Below are 18621 nucleotides of genomic sequence, written 5' to 3' on the forward strand. Positions count from 1 at the left end.
GCTGGGGGATTGAACCGCGGTCCCTGTGCTTTTAGTTTGTTCTAAGTAGGTGCTTTAGACCACTGAGCCATCTCATCAGCCCTGGCAGAGCAGTTTTGAGAGATAGTTTTCACAGCCCTTTGTAGTGCTCAGTGCATAAATGTGGGCTGCATGGGTCCAGAGGGTGGGGCAAACAGTGCTAATCCTGCCTGCTGCACCAGCCACACAAGGTAAGCTGATGGAAACCACATGCTGCACTTACACATGTGTGTACCTTGGTCAGTAGTACACAGAGATTACCGGTAATGGAGTCACTGTGTGTGCCAGTGAAAGCAGGCATTGATTGTTATTAAGCAGATGTGTGAGATTTCTAATTCAATTATTAAGCTTTAGCTTGCTTAGTTATTGGTAAAATAATTCAGATAGTTAAAGTGATTTCTTAGCTCTGGTATAGGAAGTTCAAGATTGGATCAGTGGGGCTGGCAAGGATAGCTCAGCAGTCTAAAGCGCCTGCTTAGGCAAGCTTAGGCAAAGTGCAGGGACCGTGATTCGATACCCGCACCATAAGCCACACCAGCACTGCCCCCAGGGCAGGCTGAGCCAGCCACAAAAAAAGTGGGGGAGGCCAGGGAGATGGCTCAGTGGAATAAGTGCTTCCCTGGCAAGTACAAGGGCCTGAGTTCAATCCCCCATTCTGCAAAAAAAAAAAAAAAAAAAAAGACTGCACCAAGTCATTGTTTACTCCTGATGTTGTAATAGCTATGCATACAGCATCATTAATACTAGAAAAATAAGTGTGTGTCAATTTATTAATTTTTGTAAAGCACAACATTGCAATCAGACATTCAACCCAAAGGAAAAGCTGATCAAATCTCGACTCTGACAAGACCTGTTTCCACAAAGAACAACCCACACGTCCCACTCACCCCTCCATGGGCCACTGCGTTTTGGCAATGTGTCCTTTTGTGGGAGGCAGTTTTCCTGGGTATAGTCCATGGAAGGTAAATTTATTGAGCATGTCAGGATGACACTAAAGCCACAGCCCTTCCCGTGGGACAGACGCTGGTGCACTGGTGTAACAAGGTGTAACAAATGTTTAGGTTGATTTAGGTGTTTTAGGTTGATTTTGCCTTACCTAATATTACAACAAAAATATTGAAGAATAAAGGAAGTCCGTGACTTGCACACACTAACCATGGTGTCCATTGTAGATCTGGCTCAAAACACTCCCTCCCTCCGTACTAGGTGTGGTCAGGGCAGCACACAGGCCGCACAGCTATGGGCTGGAGCTGGACCAAGGCCCCCTTGAGGATTCTGGCAGCCCCAACAGCCTGAGGCTCTTCTCAGGCAGCCCCATTGTCACCACCCGGCTAGGCTCACACCTACAGCGGCCTCTCCCAGCTCGAGCACCCCCACCAAGCGTACCCCATGCATTCTCCTCCCCTGTTGCTCTTCCCATCCTGGAAATCTGTGCTCCAGAGCTGCCCCTGTCCAACCAGGCCCCCACCCTGTGCCTGTCACCCCCACTGTGGTCTCCTGTATCTCAGCCCTGTAAACGGGGACTGAAAACCTGTGACCTGAGTGTCCTTTCCCACCTGTCCTGCCACGGGCCTGGTTTTCACGTGAGCTGGGCTCCAGCCAATGGCCTGTGCTTCTCCGGTCCCCAGCACACTCAGTTCATGCCACAACCCTGGCCCAGAGTGTTGTCCTCCTTTTTGACCTGTTCCTCTTTGAACCCAGGCCCTGCAGGAGGCCACACATTGTGATGTTAGCCAGCGCCTATGACCTGCCTGGGAGGGGACCTTGAGCCTGCTGACCTTTGTCCCACAGAGGGCCACAAGCAGCAATAAGCAATACTGGAAAGAGCTGCCTGGGCTCTGCAGCCCGCCTGGGCCAAAGCCAGCAGTTCAGTCCCCATCACCTCCCCTCCCCTCTCCATCACACAGCCCAGGCGCATGCCAGCATCTGTTGTTCTCTTTTAAAGCTTTTAGCATTTATGACTTTCAGTAAACAGTCTTTTAATAATGGAAACAAGATCTATGAACAGTGGGGATGGGGCTCATCCATATGCAGAGGGTTCACGAATGAACATTGGGCACATGAACAATAGGTACGTGTTACATGAATAACAGATGTGACATCCACACATGATGAACTTGGAGCCTGTGAACTGAGTATGCAGCCAGGAAGAACAGGCATGGGATCCTGGAAAGTGGACATCGGTATGGGAAAGTGGACATCGCGTACATGTAAATGGATGTTGGGTGCCTGGACATCAGATACATGAATATGCTTGAGGATGGTGAACAATGGAAGTGGAGACAAAGTTCACAAATAGGGTTTGGGTACATATAGGCTCCATGGAAATAAATGTAGAGTCCATGGACAGTTGCAAGGGGTCCTTTTTTTTTTCTTTCTTTCTTTTTTTTTTTTTTTTTCAGAATTGGGGATTGAACTCAGGCCCTTGTGCTTGCCAGGAAAGCGCTTATTCTACTGAGGTATCTCCCCAGTCCCAAGGGGTCCATTTTAATGAGCACAGAGTTCATAAATGGGTATGAGGGCCATGAGCAAAGGAAACAGGCTAATCAAACAGCAGCCTGTGGAGCCCATGAACAACGGGGTCTTGGGGCAGAGGCACGGGGCTCAGGAGCACGATCTTCCCGTCCCAGGCTGGAGTGCTCTCATGGTCAAGGACAAGTAGAAAAAAAAAAAAATGGGGGCCTGCCCCTTAGCTCAGTTCTTTAAGTGGCTTCTTCAACAAAGCCGTCAGGCTCAGGTTGCTGTGGTTCGATCCCCACAACTCAAGCCAGCCAGTCATGCCTTGAAGGCATTTGGAGCAAAAAAAAAAAAAAAAAAGGACAAGTAGCAAGTTAGCTCTTCTGACTACGCAGACACACTTGGGGAAGTGAGCAAGACCCTGCCAGGCAGGAGGAAGAGATGTCGTGCATCCTGCATGCAGGCCAACCAGGGGACCGAGGCTGGTCACCTCACCATCCTTGTGATCTACCCATGAGCCGCCCAGAGCTACTTCCAGGAGCCCTCTGTCTTCTGCACCGTGACAAAGGCACAGGATGTATCCGTCAGGAGAAGGGCAGACACCAGAGGTCTGGTAGGGAAGGTCACTGACCTTCACTTTGGGTGTTCCTGGCCTCTCTGTCCACAAGAAAAGCTCATCCTTGGAGATCTGTCTTCAGGATGCCCCTCCCCTGGGTAGTAGCCCTGGCAGCCATGGATGGGGATCACAGAGAGGAGGTGAGAATCATAGGGAACATGTGGGATCCTGCGGTTTCTCGGGTTGCCTTCCCACCTTGGAGGACTTCCTCCAGTCATACCTACTACCCCCACCCATAGAAGCTGCCACCAAGAGCCCGGTCCCTGAGGCTGTTCCCTGGCAAACTTTGCTGTCATTTGAGTGGTGGGGTGAGGGGTGTAGATAAGCGGAGGATGAATAAAGGAGTCATACACTCACAGAAGAATGAATGAACTAGGCCAGCAGGTGAAAGGTACACTGCTTCACAGAACTTACTGAGCACTCCACAGCCACAGCCAAGGTGACAACCATGATGACAAATGCTCTTGACAATGACATCCATAGCAAATAACAACATGGGAGGGTACAGAGGTTTGGGGACCTTTCAGTGTCATGATGGGCCTTTAATTGCACTGTCCACACCAACGTAGAGCACAGAACTGGCACACTCCCAAGGCTGAGGACATTTATGAAGCTGCCCAGGCCCTCCCCACTGAGGTCTCAGCACAGGTGCTGTTCACGATGGAGAACTGGGTGAGCCACTCTATGGTCTTTACGATGTAAGTGCAGCGCACCTGAGAGGAGGACAGGGAGCATGATGTTAGAAAACAGGGGGCTCGCCAATCGTGTAGCGCCCAGGTGTCAGAACCACATTTCAAGGAGGAGGGAGGGAAAAAGAAGGTTGAGCCTGATACTAACCAGAGCCCCATGTCAGACAGAGGCTGCAGTTTCCCTCCAGAGCCCAGGTCCCAAAAGGAAGTGTGGGCTGTCACCAGTCCCTAGGGCATCCTGTCCTCACACACACACACACTCATGCTGCTGGACAGACAGTCCCCACCAAGGACCCTAATAGAGCTAGGAGCTGTCCTGTGGGCACTGCCATTGAGCAGAGCACACCCCACCCCCACAGAAGCTGATGGTGCCCCTGGTGGATGCCCACCCTTGGGTTCCAAGATCACAGCCGGCCAGATACAACCCTGGCACTGCAAGAGGCTGGAGCAGCAGAATTGCAAGTTCAGCCCTAGCCTGAGCAGCTTAGCAGCTGAGGAAGACCCCCACCTCAATTTTTTTTTAATTAAAAATATAAAAGAGCTGGAGATGTGTCTCATTGTAAAGGCCCTGGGTTCAATTCCCAATACCAGAGAAAAATATAAGACAGAATAAAACACCTGTGGATCCAGATCCTGTGGACCGGATGCCCATCACAGGATAGCACTGTCAGAAACCTGCCCAACAGGAAACACTCTCAGGACTCCAAACTGGAGGGAGGGGCTAGTGCATAGGGCCTTAAGCAGCCCCAGCCCCAAGCATAGGGGGACCCCCAGGGACAGTGGGGTCTGCTGCACCCGAAGGCATCAGAAAGGCCAGAGCTGCTTATAGAGGGGGACCCTGCAGCTGTGGAGCTCGGTCAGGCCCTCACTGCCAGACCTGGAGCCCCCACCCTGGGCCTTCCCCATATTCACTTCCAGTCCCAGAAGGCCCACTGCTTGGGGTGATTTTATCTTCACACCTTCCTATGTCCTACGTCCCGCTGCAGTGGGCAGTTGTCTAAGTCCTCGTCCTCCTTCTTGCACACGGTGCGGCCCATCTCCAGGTCTACTAAATACGTCATAGTAAAGATCTGTGAACAAGAATGGTAGAGCCTGCTGTGAAATATTCTGCTGAAATGTGCCAAACCTGCCCGACCAGACAACAGCCGGGAAAGGGATCGCATGCACCTGTCGGTAAAGTGGGCGTGTCCTGAGCAACGCCTCTTGTTGATTTCCATTTTCCCTCTTAATTCTCCCTTCCTCTAAGGGAAGCTGTACTGTGACCTGGGCATGTTGCTCAGCAGCAGAGCATGGCTTTAGCATGAACTTGGTGTATAGCGCAGAGGCAGAGCATGGTTTTAGCATGTGCAGGGCCCTGGTTTAGACCCCAGCCCCAACAAAAGCAATCATTCATCTGGGGCAGCACCAAACACACGTGCGAGGAAGCCTCTCAGCTGTGTCCTCACTGAGCCCTGTTGTATCAGGTGACAAAGAGGTGTTCAGTTGGCACATCCACACCTCCATACCCCACATAGCTGAGACCCTGATGTGCTCCTGGTGGTCCTTCCATCTGAGGAAGTAGGGGACCAACGGAGGCTGTTGGTGGGAGGTGGGCTTTTTCTCCAGCAAGGCCTCACCACTACCCGCTGCACGAGTGCTGCCCAGGGCAACTGTCCTAGCTCTCCTTCTCTTGTCCCTCACTTGGCCAAGGAATCTCCCCACCCCATACCCCATGCTTGGAATCAGTCTTAGGTTCCTCCTTGAGTACACCATGCCTCGCGCTCACAGCAGCTGGCAGTGAGAGCGTCCCACAAGCACCCCCAAAATGGCCCTCTCTTCCAGCTGCCTCCTGTTCATGCCCCTGCTGTCTCCTTCCTTCCTGCTGTCTCACTCCACAGCTGGGGCTGCTTGGCTCCTGTCTGCCTGGGGTTTCAGCCTGAGACCTGTTCCCTGCATGGCTGACTCCTTAGCAGCAACGCTCCTGCCCCCAGCCCCAGCTCTGTACACCAGCCCTGCTGGTCCCCCTTCTTCAGGATGCTGAGGCCCTCCCCCTCATGGACCCTGTCTACAGTGCCAGCTTCCTCTGCCTGCCCTTCTGCAGCCCTGAACACTGGGTGTAGCACCAGGTATCCATCCCCTCGCTTTCATCTGCTTCCTTTCCTCCTCCTACCCTGCCTTTAGGGCCATGCTCTTGCAAAATCAAAGGAGAACCTTATCTCCACTCATAACACTTTGGCTTTCATTTTAAACACTCACCAAACTCAAAACTCAGTATCCCCTGGTCCCAGGGGGAAGATGACCCCACCCTCCAGACTTGGTCCTCTCACCTGACACTGGCTCCTCCGGATCCGAAGAAGTTTGTAAGCAAATGGGTCCTCCTGGGCCTTGTTGAAGCGGAATACAACATACTCCACAGACATGGCAAAAGGCTTCAAGCTCCTGTCAATGTTTACAAATTGTTCAAGGCAAGTGGAGGTCCCCAGCAAGAGAAGCCCCACAAGCAGTGCCGCCTTCCCTAGCATGGCTGGCCCCTATGCAAGCACCCAGCTGGGTCCTGTGGCTCAGGGAATCAGCGGCAGGAACAGCTCTCCACTCTGGGCACAGGATCCTGCACAGCCCCACCTACCAGAGCCCTACACTGCTGACCACCTCCCTCTGCCTCTCCCTGGCCTGAGCCCAGGCCATCAGCCATCAGTCATCAGCTATCACCACAAAGCAAGGAGCAGGAAGTGCAGCTCCCCCACCTTGGGCTCAGGGTCACTCACAGCGCATGCCTGGCAGCACTTCCAACTCCAGCTCCTGCCCATCAAATCACAACGTGGCATCTGGCAGCAGGTGCACCCTGCTGCCCACTGCCCTGAGCCAAACCTTATCCATGTGCAGAACGTGAGGGGACAGAGACTCTGGGACAAGTCTCAGGGTGGAACTTTGCTAGGCAGCGTGCGCGGTGGGGGGGGGGTGGGAGAGTGCAGCCAGCCTGAGGCCAAGGGGCTGGGGACAGAAGTCCTGCCAAGAGTGGCCCTAGCATCTTTCCCCTTACTCCGCAACACCATGGCCTTTGTGGACACTATATCCTGGTCCACAGGCCCCAGCCATGCCAGCCTCCTACTTAAGCTTCTAGCAAGAAAACAACCCCAGGGCCAGCAAGCTGGGGGCCTGGGCAGATGCTCCCTGCCAGGGAAGTTGGGATACCCCATGGCCTGGCTGTGACCTTGGGGACAGGCCACAAGAAGAATAGGGATGCCCCAGAAAAAGATGGGAGTGTGGATGGAGGGACTGGCAGTGCTAGAAGCCATCCTGCAGCTTCTGGGAAGAGGAAGACCTTGATTGCTGATGTCAGGGGACTCCCACAACACAGATTTCCAGTGTGCATGCCACGCCACTCTGTGGGCTTCCAGCCGCATCATGGTCACCTCCCTTCCAGACAGAGGTTGATTATGACACCTGGCAGTCTGGTGGCAGGTGAGGTTGTGACAGCCTTCTCCAACTCTGCAGCCCTTTTGCCTAGAGTGCAGCTTTATTAGACCTTCTGAGAGCCAGCCACTATACTCCTGCACCTTACACCTTAGTTGTCTTTCTCTTGTGCACATCTATTATACTGTCCCTTCTCTTTGCTCCTGGCCCAACTGGGAATTCCTTGGTTCCTGAGAGAGAACCTCAGCCACTAGCCAGGGCCCTGTTCACTTCCAGGTCTTCCCCGCTCCTGGAAGCTGATGTCAGCAACGTCCTCGGGGCAGCTCCTGCAGAAGGTCTTCATTACGGACATCTACCACCCATCCTAACCAGCAAGGCATAACCTCTGCAGTGCCTGGGTGACTTAAAATCATGTGACTGCATTTTCAAACAATTTCTCGTCATGACTTCCAGTTCCACTCAGTTTTGCTGTGGCCAGAGAACCCAGTCTACCTATACAACACCTGCTCTTTCAAATCCATCAAGATATGACTTATAGACCACAGGAAGGTCAGTGCTGAGAGATCTTCTATAGGATGAAAAGAATGCATGCTGTGCTGTTAGTTATTGACAAATATGGTGCAGGACACAGGAGATTTGTTTGACGATTCTTAGGTTTTCTTGTGTTCCTTCTGCCTTTATTCTACGCGTCTATCACTTACCAGGAAAGGTGTGTGGAGCTGTCTCACAAGGTTGCTGGGGGGAAAGGGTCCAGAGGGACCATGAGTGAAGGTGGTACATGTGAAGGGAGGGACAGATGGAAGGAAGGGATACATGGACAGACGGCCAGAGAAACAGGTGGATGGGTAGAAGGAACAATGGGTGAAGAGCACACAGGCATCCAGCAGCACCTCCTGGGGCTGCTGCACAGGACCTAAGGGATTTGGATCTCTCAGCACCCTACACCTGCTGCCAAAGGGATAATGATTGGGACAACAGAATTCCCACTGTGTGTCACGATGGAAGTAAATGGTACTTGCACCACACAACTGCACAGGTGTGTGGGAGATGCCTTTAATTACACCACAGATGCCCATACCTGGGACTGCAGACTGTCACTTAGAGAAGCAGACAGTCTGGGATCTACGTTGGCACACAGCTGTGGTACCTGAGGGTGAACTGTGAGAGCCATGGCTGGCATGGATGTGCAGCGCCCAGCAAAGAATCAGGTGCAGCACATAAATGGGGGATGGGTCATGCTGAGCTCTTCCTGCAAGGGGCATGACAAACCAAATTTAAAAGAAGAAAAAGAAAGGGAAAGTTAAAGCCAATGCCAACTGTACCTGGGCTGGAAAAGCACCAGCCCCACCAGGACAGGGGCCCAAGGCCTCACTGAGCCCAAGTCTCCCCGCCCCCATTCAAGGTGCCCCTGAGCAGTGCCAGTGACTGATGGACACTCATTCTCAGGCTCCATGATTCCAGGGGCTAGGTGTCCATCCAGGTGCCCATCACAGGATGGCACTGTCAGAACCGTGCCCAACAGGAAGCACTCTGGGAATGTCAAACTAGAGAAAGAAGCTGGAGCACACAGGCACCAACTGTCCCAGTGCCAAGTATGAGGAACCCCAGAGATGTCACAGTCAACATTACCTTGATGTCTACACTTGTAATCGTATTGGTTGATCATAGTGTTGACCTATGCTGTGCCCATCAAGTGATTTCACTCTATAAAATTTTCTCAGAGAAGTGGGCTCATTGGTAGCCCACTGGGTGCCCCTCCTATCCCTCAGGAGCCATTCTTGCTTCCCATTCCTATTCCCCAATAACTTTTCCTACTCTAACCTTTATTGTTCCTTAGAATTCGTTCTTTGATTTCAGGAACATGAACTTCGTGTCTGGTGGTAGGGAGTTACATAATTTTCCCCTGTCACCTTCCACCCTCCTTTCTCCTTTCCCACAATAGTAAAGGGCCATGTGGCTGCATGACAGTGACAGTGGAGGCAGGGATAGAAGGGCACAGTGGTCAGTGTCAAAGGCTCTGTGCCCAGGCAGCGCTGCTCAGCCACAGGAGGGCCCCCAAGGGCAGAAGCCCATTCCAATCACATTTCTGAGCTGCAGTCTGCAGCTTTATGGGTGTCCAGCATCATTTCTACCAGACTCAGGCTTAGGGCTCTCCTGGGGTCACAGAGACAATGCTCATCTTCCCCTCAAGCCGCCTAAGCTCTGGTAGCCTGAACATGTTGGCTTCAGAGCTGACCTCGCTGAGCTGAGCCACAGAGACTCTGCACCCTCACTGATGTCCAAAAATGCCTTCTCTATGGTCCAGAGGTGGGTGCCTAATGAGAGTAGCACCCCAGCAGGGGCACTGTCCATAGCAAGTTTGCACCAGCACTGGGCACAGGCACCCAGGGGTGGGACAAAGCACCCACTATGGCTAGAGACACCCTCAGGCTCCAGATCTACTGACCCTGCCCACTGAGTCCTGTGCTGTCGGCAACCTTCTTCGCTACTCCTTGTTCTTAGGCCCCTGTTGACAAAAGTCCTGGGCCTAGGGACACACCTGTTGCACATGCACCCTCCTCACATCCCCAGGGTTCCAGCAATGCCTAGGAACGTCCTTGAGCATCTCCTCAGGTGGGGAAACAGCAGCCAAGCTGCCTGTGGACTTGGCCACTGGCCAGCTGGGCTCATGGAATGCAGGGTATGAGGCCAGCACTCTGAGAGCTTCTGCAAGAAGCCATTGCTGCTACCAGCTCCTCCCCCGAAGGTCACCAACCCTGCCCTCCCTATCTGATGCTCCACTGTTCCCAAGTTGGGATCCTGTCCAGGTTGCTGATGCTGAACAAAGACCTGAGTGGATGGCCAAGACAGCAGTCATGATCAGTGACTTGCTCAAAAGAGAAAAGATGAAGTCGCCTCACAGGGTGGGACCAGCCAGGAGCTCGTGGTCCAAGGGGCTTGGTGCTACAGCCAGGGGCAGCTTGGCTGGGATCCTCTGTTTTTAGATGAGTTTCTGTCCCTTCTTGGCCCTCGAAGGCACTGTCATGGGTGTGACCCCTGGGGACCAAATCTGCATGGTCAGTGACATGGTCATCAAGGTTGGAGTCAGCCAGGGTTGCAGAAGACCCCTGGGCACCTGCCTGGGACTCACTGTGTGTGAACTAAGTTACCTGTCAGCTTTTCCCACTGTGTTCAGACTCAGGCACCTTGTTCAACCCAAAATGTGGATCCAGCCCCAGATTTCAGCTCCAAGGCGGCCAGACCCTCCCTGCCTTCCAGCCTTCCCCTAAGCCGCCTCCTGCCTAGTTAGACGCCCAACATGGGGAAAAGGATTCTTAACACAGGGCCAATGGCAAGGGGTTAGACTCAGGGGCCTCTCACCCCTAAAGCCATATGCAATATGTAAATCTTCCTGAGTATTAAAATGGGACTGTTTATTAAGACTGATTCCAAAAAAAAAAAAGACTGATCCCTATGAGGGGCAGAAAAGAACACGCAATTTTCCACAGTATGCAGGGCAGCCACTATCCTCACTGAGGCTGCCGGGGGACCTGAACTGATCAGGAGCAGAAGACTCAGGGAAGCAGGAAGTGCTCTCTGTCTGTCAAGGAGAGGGGCGAGGGCAGCCTCACACACAAGCCTAGACCAAAGCCACAGTGCTGCTGTGCAGGCAGCATCGCCCCCACATGAGACGCCCCCTCTTTCTTCACAGTGCTTCTGACCTTGGCTGTGACCCCTGCAATGGTGAGGTCCTGGGCCGGAGCTAGGCTGAGCTCTGCCATGGTCACTTGCTGGAGCTGTGGAGGGCAGCCCAGGCGTGGAGCCCAGGGCCACACAACCCAGGCCCTGGCTGCTCTGCCCCACCAGGAGGCCCCCACTACACATCCGCTCCTCCTCCAGTTCCACACCAGAAAGGCCTGACAACAGCATGGTGAGTGGATGAGGAGGCGTGGTCTATGTACTGCTGTCAGGCTGCGAAGGAGGTGCATGGGGTAAGCGTCCCCCCAAGGCCTGTGTCTAGGACCCAGGCTCGCCCTACCACATGTTCCCTCTCACGACTGCCAAGGCCATGGGGCCACCGACCATGACCAAGGCTGAGCAGACCCTTCCTCCTCCTCCATCTGTGTGTTTCTCTGTCACAGGTCAGGAAGCTGGCAGCAGCTTTAATACACCCTGAGAGACCAGTGAGTCCTGGAGGAGATGGACACTGAGTGTTGGCTCAGAGTCACTCGAAAGCTGGCCCAGGAAGGAGAGTGTCATGGAATTCAACAAAGGGCTCCAAGGGGCCAGGGCTATCCCCGCCCCTCCACAGTTGAGCACCGTTCCTGCAGAGGGGGAGGCAAGGCCTGGGTGCACAGGGAGGAGGCACCAGCAGAAAGATCAGAGGGAGGAAGGGGGATCAGGACCCAGAATTAGGGAGGATGTGGCATCGCCCACTGCCAAGTGCCTGGGCAGGAAGACGAGTGGGTGGGAAGAAAAGAACCCACAGGCACTGGCGGGAGCCTCAGAAAGTAGTGGAGGCTACTGCCTTGGTCTAGGCACCTGAAAGGGAGGAGCCAGGCAACAATTGAACATCACCAGATCTCCACACAGAAGGCACTTGAGGTACCCCACCATTAAACTGCAGTCAGCCCCCGCAGGGGGACTTTCCAAGCCCCTTCTACCTCAAATGCCAACTGCTGAATATTTAACCTCAGGATTTCCAGTCTGGAGACCCAGCAGCCACAACCTCATACCCCTGCACCGCTGTCAGTTCCACCTCCTGTGCCCCTACCCACCCCCTCTCTTGCCCCTGGACCTGCACCACCCCGAGGCATCTGCCAGCACCATGTGCTCCTGAGTGTGCATGTGTGTGAGTGTGAGCGTACCTGTATGAGTGCAGCTGTGGGCACACCATGTGTACATGAGTATTCCCAAGCATGTGTATGCATGGGTGCACAATGAACAGTGTCCTCTGGGGAAGTGTGGGGTGGGAGTGAGCTGGGGAAAGGCAGGGTAGGAGCCGGATGGGAGGAAGGGACAGTGTGGGCGCCATTGGCTGCACTTAAGTCCCTGGGCAGGCAGGTGTACTGGCATTATCCCAGCTCTAGGAGGTGAGGGGGCTGAGGGATAATGGCCAGTCCCTGGCAGGTCCCACAGCTCCTGCTGGCCATTCTGATGGTGCTGGTGGCCTTCAGCGACCAATTCAGGAGGAAGACTTACATCAGCGTGAGTGAGGAGACAGCAGTGAGTGAGTTCGTTCCCGAGACCCTGCGCTTCCTCAATGAACAGTACAACCAAGACAGTGAGGATGCGTACAGCTTCAGGATCATGCGAGTGCTCCAGGTGCAGAGCCAGGTGGGTGTCCTGCTCTCATCTTTCACTGCCCTTGCACTGGGAGAAGCCCTAGAGACCCGCTGGCCCTCCAGATGCAGAACATTAGGAGAAACACATTCAAGGGGCTGATAAAGCTGGCCTCTCAGGGATCCCCAGGTTCAAGCCCAGAGCCAGACATGTCTGTGGCCTCCAGCAGCCCACACAGCTAGCAGGCCCACATGTGTATGTGGGCTGCAGCCAGTCTTGCTACCCAGCACAGGCAGAAATGGTGAGAGAGGGCTGGCAAGATAGCTCAGTGAACTGAGCGCCTGCCTAGGCAAACAAATGGACCAGGGATTCGATCCCCAGAACCACACGCTGTGCCAGCCCCACCCCCAGACATGCTGAGCTGGCCACCAAGACCCAGCATGGCATACCCTTGTATGCTGGGGAGGCTGAAAACAGGAGGATCGCTATGTATCCGAGCTGCGTACTGAGACCCTGTACAAATACATACAAAAAAAGAGAGAAAGAAATGATGAGAGACTGCAAGGCCCCCAGAGCCTAAAATGTTAATCGCCTGGTCCTTCACAGAATGTCTGCAGGCCTTAAGCCCCTAGCACAGTTCATGTTACCCTAGACAGAAGCAGCCCTGAGCAGGATAGCTCCTAGTTAAGTCTCGGATGGTGGGAGTGGTTATCGTTAGGTTCTTGCTGAGTTATCTGGCCTTGAGCTCACAAGCTCCAGCACTTGTTTTATTTTGAGACAGAATCTCCCTGTGTTGCCCAGGCTGGCCTTGAACTTGAGGTCTTCTTACCTCAGCTTCCTGAGTAGGTGAATTCTCTTTGAATAGGAAAAAAAAAAAAGGCAGGGAGTCAGACTAAAAGAAGGGCACCTACTAGCTGTCCAGAACTGGACCCCTGTGCTGGATACAGTGCAGAGCAAGCCCCCATGATTATCAGCCACAAGAAAGAAAGACAAAACATACTATACCTCCCGGCCTCCTCCTCTGCCCACAGGTGACTGATCACTTGGAACATCACGTCAAGGTGGAAATGCAGAGAACCACATGCCTGAAGCCCACATACAGCAACTGCGCCCCTCAGGAAGGGGAACAGGCCAAGGTACCGGGCTGAGGGTGCTAGCATGGCTAGCTGCACCTCCTAGCAGGGTTCTCCTGAGAGTCACAGGACAGCACAGTGTGCGTTTGCTAAGGCTTGCTTGAAAGGACCGTGGCTCACACCTCTTTTCTGGGACAGGTGACATGGATATGGGGACAGCCAAGGCAGGGGACACTCGGCCTCAGTAGCCAGCCGATGTGGCTGAGCCTCCAAGTGACAGGGACAGGCAGTTTCTGTGCTCCTGCCCCCAGGTCCTCCCAGGCAGTGCTGGAACAAGGACAGGAAAAGAAATGCAGAGAGGACTCACCTGGTGAGGGCAAGCTGAGAAAAACAAGACCTGTGAATGGCCCGTGAGGGGAGCGGGAGCCTGCCCCAAAGGCAGCTCAGCCCCAGAGTGAGGTGTGCTGATCCCAGACAGCAAGATATTTTCTAGAATGGAAATGTTCTATTGAGTGACTGAAAGCAAATGAACATCCAGCCAGATCTGGGTTGGAGGGCTGGAGAGTAGGCATCATTTTCAGCTCCTGGATCTCTGCTTTCTTCCCAGTGTGTCATATTCACCTTGTATGGGGATCTTTTTGACTATTTGCTTTTTAGCTAATATTTTTTTTTTAATTTATTTATTTATTTGTGTGTGTGTGTGGCCAGCTCAGCCCACCAGGGGGCGGGGCTGGCTGGCATGTGGTGCTGGGGGATTGAACCGCAGTCCCTGTGCTTTGCTAAGCTTGTTCTAAGTAGGTGCTTTAGACCACTGAGCCATCTCACCAGCCCCCGCTTTTTAGCTAATCTAATGCTGCTCCTCCGATCTCTTTAATGGGAGGTTGTTCTCATGTTCTAGCAAATCAGTTGCTACTTCTCTGTGTACACGAACCCCTGGAATAAAAAGTACAAGATCTTGAAGAAGCAGTGTGAGGACCATACCTCCCCCATGGCTCCCACCTCGCAGAAGCCCGTAGTCCTCAGCACGGACAATAAACAGGACTGACCTCTCTCCCAATGATCTTCATGCCGTGGTTCCATTCTTTTGCTTTTCCCTCCATTCCTCAGCTTGTTATATTATAAAGCTGGTATGTACTAGACTAGCACAGTTTAGAGGTCCAGATGAGCCTCTCAAGTTCAAGATGGAGGAGAGAAAAATGAGGGTGCACGGAGCATTTTAGCAAGGCACCAACCCAAGGGTCCACTAGAGGGTCTCAGAAGCTCTGAGGAGAATGCCCTCTTCATCTCAGGTAGAAAATAAGGAGAATAACGCACACACACAGGTCAGAGGAGACCTCCTTCTTCAGCTCCTCGTCTTGACGAAGAAAGCAGCCCCTGCTTCTTGGACTAGTGACAAAGGTTAAATATGATCATGCATCTAAGTTGGTTAGGTTGCATGTAAGTTGCTTTGGAGTCCCAGAGCAGGCTTTCAACAAATGCCAACCGCAGAAGGAAGACTGGTGAGAACAGTGTAGCAGTGGTAGCTACTGGCCATTAATTAGCAATCAAGGCATTACCCTTGGGTAGAGGGAAAAAGAGTTCCGCCATTTGTGCCCGTGAATAGCCTGAGCCTTGCAGCTGAGGCTTGGGCTCTTTTTCCTTTGGTTTTGAAATCATTATGCTTTCACAGGAATTTGCCAAGGCAGTGCAGAGGAGGCCCTGTGCTCTTCGTCTGTTTCCCCTAATGGCTCTATCTTGTTTTTATAATCCAAACCAGGATGTTCTCATAGCCAAAGAGTGACATTGCAAACAAAGGAAGGGGTTCAGGAGGGCATTTATTGGAACAAAAGAGGGCAGAGGACTCCCTGTAGTTGTGAGAAGTCCCAAAATGGGAATCCGGAGTGAGCTTTTTATCCAGGGTCTGTTATGGATAAACAGAGCACAGGAATCTGCTCAGTGTCCTGTGGTCCTTGTTACAGGTGACCTCTTGAGTTTAAAGTAACTGAATAGGGTTCAGATTTTCTAATGAAGAGTTTAGAAGAAAATCCAGTTACTCAGTATGTTTAAATTCTTGGAAACCTAACTTGGATGTACAAAGAGGTGGTTAACTTGGGACATTCCATTCCACTTAAATTCCTTTCCCAAGGGCACAGTCCTCACAGCTTGTCCTTATCTTAACACTTACCATTTTCCCATTTGATCTTACATTTCTGAGTCTAGGTATCTCTATGGCTTGAATTAGCACTTATCCTGGTGTACAGGCTGGCTTCTTTGTAAGGCTGGCCATCTTAGGCCCTGCCCCTTGCTACCCATCTACTTATAAGCCAGATGACCAAACTGTCTTGTTTATTATGGACTTAAGAGAAAAACAACACAACCAAGAAGTCATCCTTGGAATATGTGTCAATCAGCTCCCTGTTGCTGAATACCTGAAACCCACAACGTGGACGAGGAGAGGTTTATCTGGCTCTCGGTCTTAGAGGTTGCAGTCTGTGGTTGGCTGCCTCTGAGGGAGACACATAATGGTAGAACTGTGTGCTGGAGGAAGTTGCTTGCCTTGTGACAGCCAGAAGCTCAGAGAGGGAGGCGAACCAGTGGGGAAGGGAAGTGACAGGGGCCAGGCAGGTCCAACATCCCACATTGTGACCCATGCAAGACACCACCAGATGTGTGCTTTCCCAGTCTCCGGAGCATCTCTCCAGCCAACAGAGTTGGCAGTTGATATTAAGCATCACTGTACTCTGTGTGTGTGTGTGTGTGTGTGTGTGTGTGTGTGTGCATGCACATGCGTAGGTGTGGCTTTGTCACAAATACACATAACCACTCCATCTCAGGACCTCCCAGCCCAGCCTTCCATTCCCATCCAACACAGCCACCAGCTGATTCCAACCTTGCTTTATTTCAATAATAAAAGCAAAGGGGATGGGTGGGGTGAGGATAGATCACTTTTCAGGGCAATGGTCATAAAGTCTAGTGACACATTCTAAAAAGGATAAAAAGACGTTAAATAGAAAATAGATCAATTAGCCTGACCACATCAGTAAAAGATGTAAAATAAGAACCTAGAACAAGCCCTAACAAGGCTTAAATCAGAAAGTACTTCATATTAAAAAGGCAAGCTAAGGGGAAAAGAATAAGAGTGTGTAGATGCTCACCCTATCATTAACCAGTTCTCTCGCAAGTGTACATAGCAGTCACACATGTGTGCACATGCATGCACACACGTACACGCCCACAAGCATGCAGACATGTCTGAGACAGACAAGAACTCTGACTCTCATTTTTGCCGTGCAGGCTGGAGGGAAGTTGCCTCACCCGGTGTTTGTCATGCCCCTTCTCCTCACCCTACTTTGCTTTCCCTCCTACCTTAGGGGACTGGGAGTGTGTTGGCCCACCTGGGGCACCCAAGGGAGACTTCTAGGGGTGAGGTCCCAAGATTAATGAACAAGCATGTGTAAGAGATCAGTAATAACAGTAGGGACCATGGAGCAGAGCAGAACACAAGAGTGCAAGAGCGCAGGACCCATCTGCATCTTTATTGTATAATTCTTACATAGGTTGTTATCTCGTATTTACATTCTTATATAGTGCTGTAACCAGCACATGCGTATTTGCCCGTGCTAAGTCATGGTTACATAACTGCATCCCACAGTACACTTGCACTACACAAGCAGGGTCACGCCCTCAGGTGTCCTTAGATGCCCCTGAGCTTTGAAGCAGTCATAGTGGGCCAGCTTGCAGTGCCCTCCCTATCAAGTCATTCCAATAGGAGTGCAGAGAGACAGGCAGCATGGTGCCTTCCCATCACCCCAAATTCAGACACTACTGCTGCCTTTTTGAAAGAGGGGGCTCCCTGAAGTGGCTAAGACCTGGGAGGGTGGATTTGGGCCCCTTATTTGCATACGCAGCGTTTCTAAGGAGCTTTCAGCCCTGCCCCTCACTAACCCAGGCCTGCAGCTGCTATATAGCCAGGCTCCCTCCCCAGCCACTTCTCAGTTGAGGAGGGCTCCCCCTTGTGTGCTGAGCCCTGTGCTACAGCACAGGCCCTGTTAGGATAAACACTCGCTTTGATGGTCCTGGAAACCTGCTCATGATTTATTTCTTTGCTAATGTAGGCTCCAAAAGTCCTATAAATCCACTGGGATTTTTATCCTGAATACAGTGGACAGAGTAGTCATTTCCAAAGGAAGATGAATAAATCCTTAACAGCTGTTAACACCAAAGAGGTCTAGAGACCAAGAGCTACTGAAGACCACTTACAATGACCAGAACCCAGTAGGCCAGACCTACAGTGTCCCGCAGCCTCTTGTGTCAGCTGTTGGCATCCAGCATTGCCCAGTGTTATTTGGTGGCATCAGGACTGCTGGTAGAGCTGTGCTTTTACAATTTACAGTTTCCATCTGAATCAAGCAAAAGAATTCTAGACTGAGGGGCACCATACCCACCATTAGACTCACATGCACAGACAGCACAGATCAGCTGCGGGGGGCAGACACAGAGCCCCTCCCCAGGCACCCATCCCTCCTCAACTCAGATGGGCACTGGGATTTGGACCTGCCCTCCTCAGGGGCTCCTATCCTGCACTTCACAGGAGAAAGCAAAGCCATCTTCCCTCTGAGCTGCTGGGATGGTGATGAAGGGCCAGGGGCAAGAGGTATGCAGGGCCAGAGGCCCAGCCTTGCACAGCAATGTCGCCAGCCCTGTACCTCCCTCCTCAGACTCTCTGGAACACTCAGGATCTTGTACATTCCCCAGAAGTGCCCAGGACTAGGGCAGGGAGAGTGGTCTAGGGCTGGGGATAACAGAAAGGTGTACAATTCCCCCACCTAGCCACACCTGAGCCCCAGGGTGGCCTGGCTGAACCTTCACTCCTCATCTCTGAAGTCATAGGAGGGGGAGCACCCAGGACCACAAGAATGCAGCAGCTCAGAGACCCACTGTACAGAAAGGAGATCGCCCAGGCAGGCTGGATTCAGGGCCCCCATGCCGACAGAGACATCCAGCTGCAGGCCTCGGGGCCTTCTACAAAACACAGGGCCTTGCTGAACCATGCTGCAGTTCTAGAGACTGCAGTCTTCCACATCATGCCAGACAGAGACACCCACACCCCCACCCCCCAGCAAAGACCCAGGTC

At 52.4% G+C, this 18621-nt stretch overlaps 3 protein-coding genes across 7 annotated transcripts in view; 1 reads left to right on the top strand and 2 right to left on the bottom strand.

Moving 5' to 3' along the window:
- The window catches only part of Cst8 (cystatin 8), a 10556-nt gene extending 7377 nt beyond the window's left edge, over positions 1 to 3179 (bottom strand). For 3 of the 4 annotated variants that reach the window (XM_004635667.2, XM_023720222.1, XM_023720223.1), the window contains exon 1: positions 1575 to 1676. The gene's annotated coding sequence lies outside the window, so the exon portion shown is untranslated. Of the gene's footprint in view, positions 1 to 1574; positions 1677 to 3106 lie in introns of those variants that run through there. The other variant, XM_023720224.1, reaches the window with a different exon arrangement.
- A 50-nt stretch (positions 3180 to 3229) lies between these two features.
- Positions 3230 to 6464, bottom strand: LOC101564729 (cystatin-12). Of its 2 annotated transcripts, XM_023720225.1 has the most exons (4): positions 6386 to 6464; positions 6087 to 6198; positions 4740 to 4850; positions 3230 to 3804 (listed from the first exon to the last, which is right to left on the bottom strand). In XM_023720225.1, exons 1-4 carry the CDS (start codon positions 6442 to 6444, stop codon positions 3697 to 3699), a joined length of 390 nt encoding a protein of 129 aa, XP_023575993.1. In that variant the 5' UTR covers positions 6445 to 6464; the 3' UTR covers positions 3230 to 3696. The 2 variants fall into 2 exon arrangements, with proteins under 2 accessions (XP_023575993.1, XP_004635725.1); XM_004635668.2 differs by having other exon boundaries at positions 6087 to 6403.
- Positions 6465 to 12264: 5800 nt separating this feature from the next.
- Positions 12265 to 14553, top strand: Cst11 (cystatin 11). Its single transcript, XM_004635669.1, has 3 exons — positions 12265 to 12489; positions 13467 to 13571; positions 14407 to 14553. The coding sequence occupies exons 1-3, from the start codon at positions 12265 to 12267 to the stop codon at positions 14551 to 14553; spliced, it is 477 nt and encodes a 158-aa protein (XP_004635726.1).
- Positions 14554 to 18621: the final 4068 nt, after the last annotated feature.

Source organism: Octodon degus, unplaced genomic scaffold (assembly GCF_000260255.1).
Source record: "Octodon degus isolate 3935 unplaced genomic scaffold, OctDeg1.0 scaffold00073, whole genome shotgun sequence".
Taxonomy (NCBI): Eukaryota; Metazoa; Chordata; class Mammalia; order Rodentia; family Octodontidae; genus Octodon; species Octodon degus.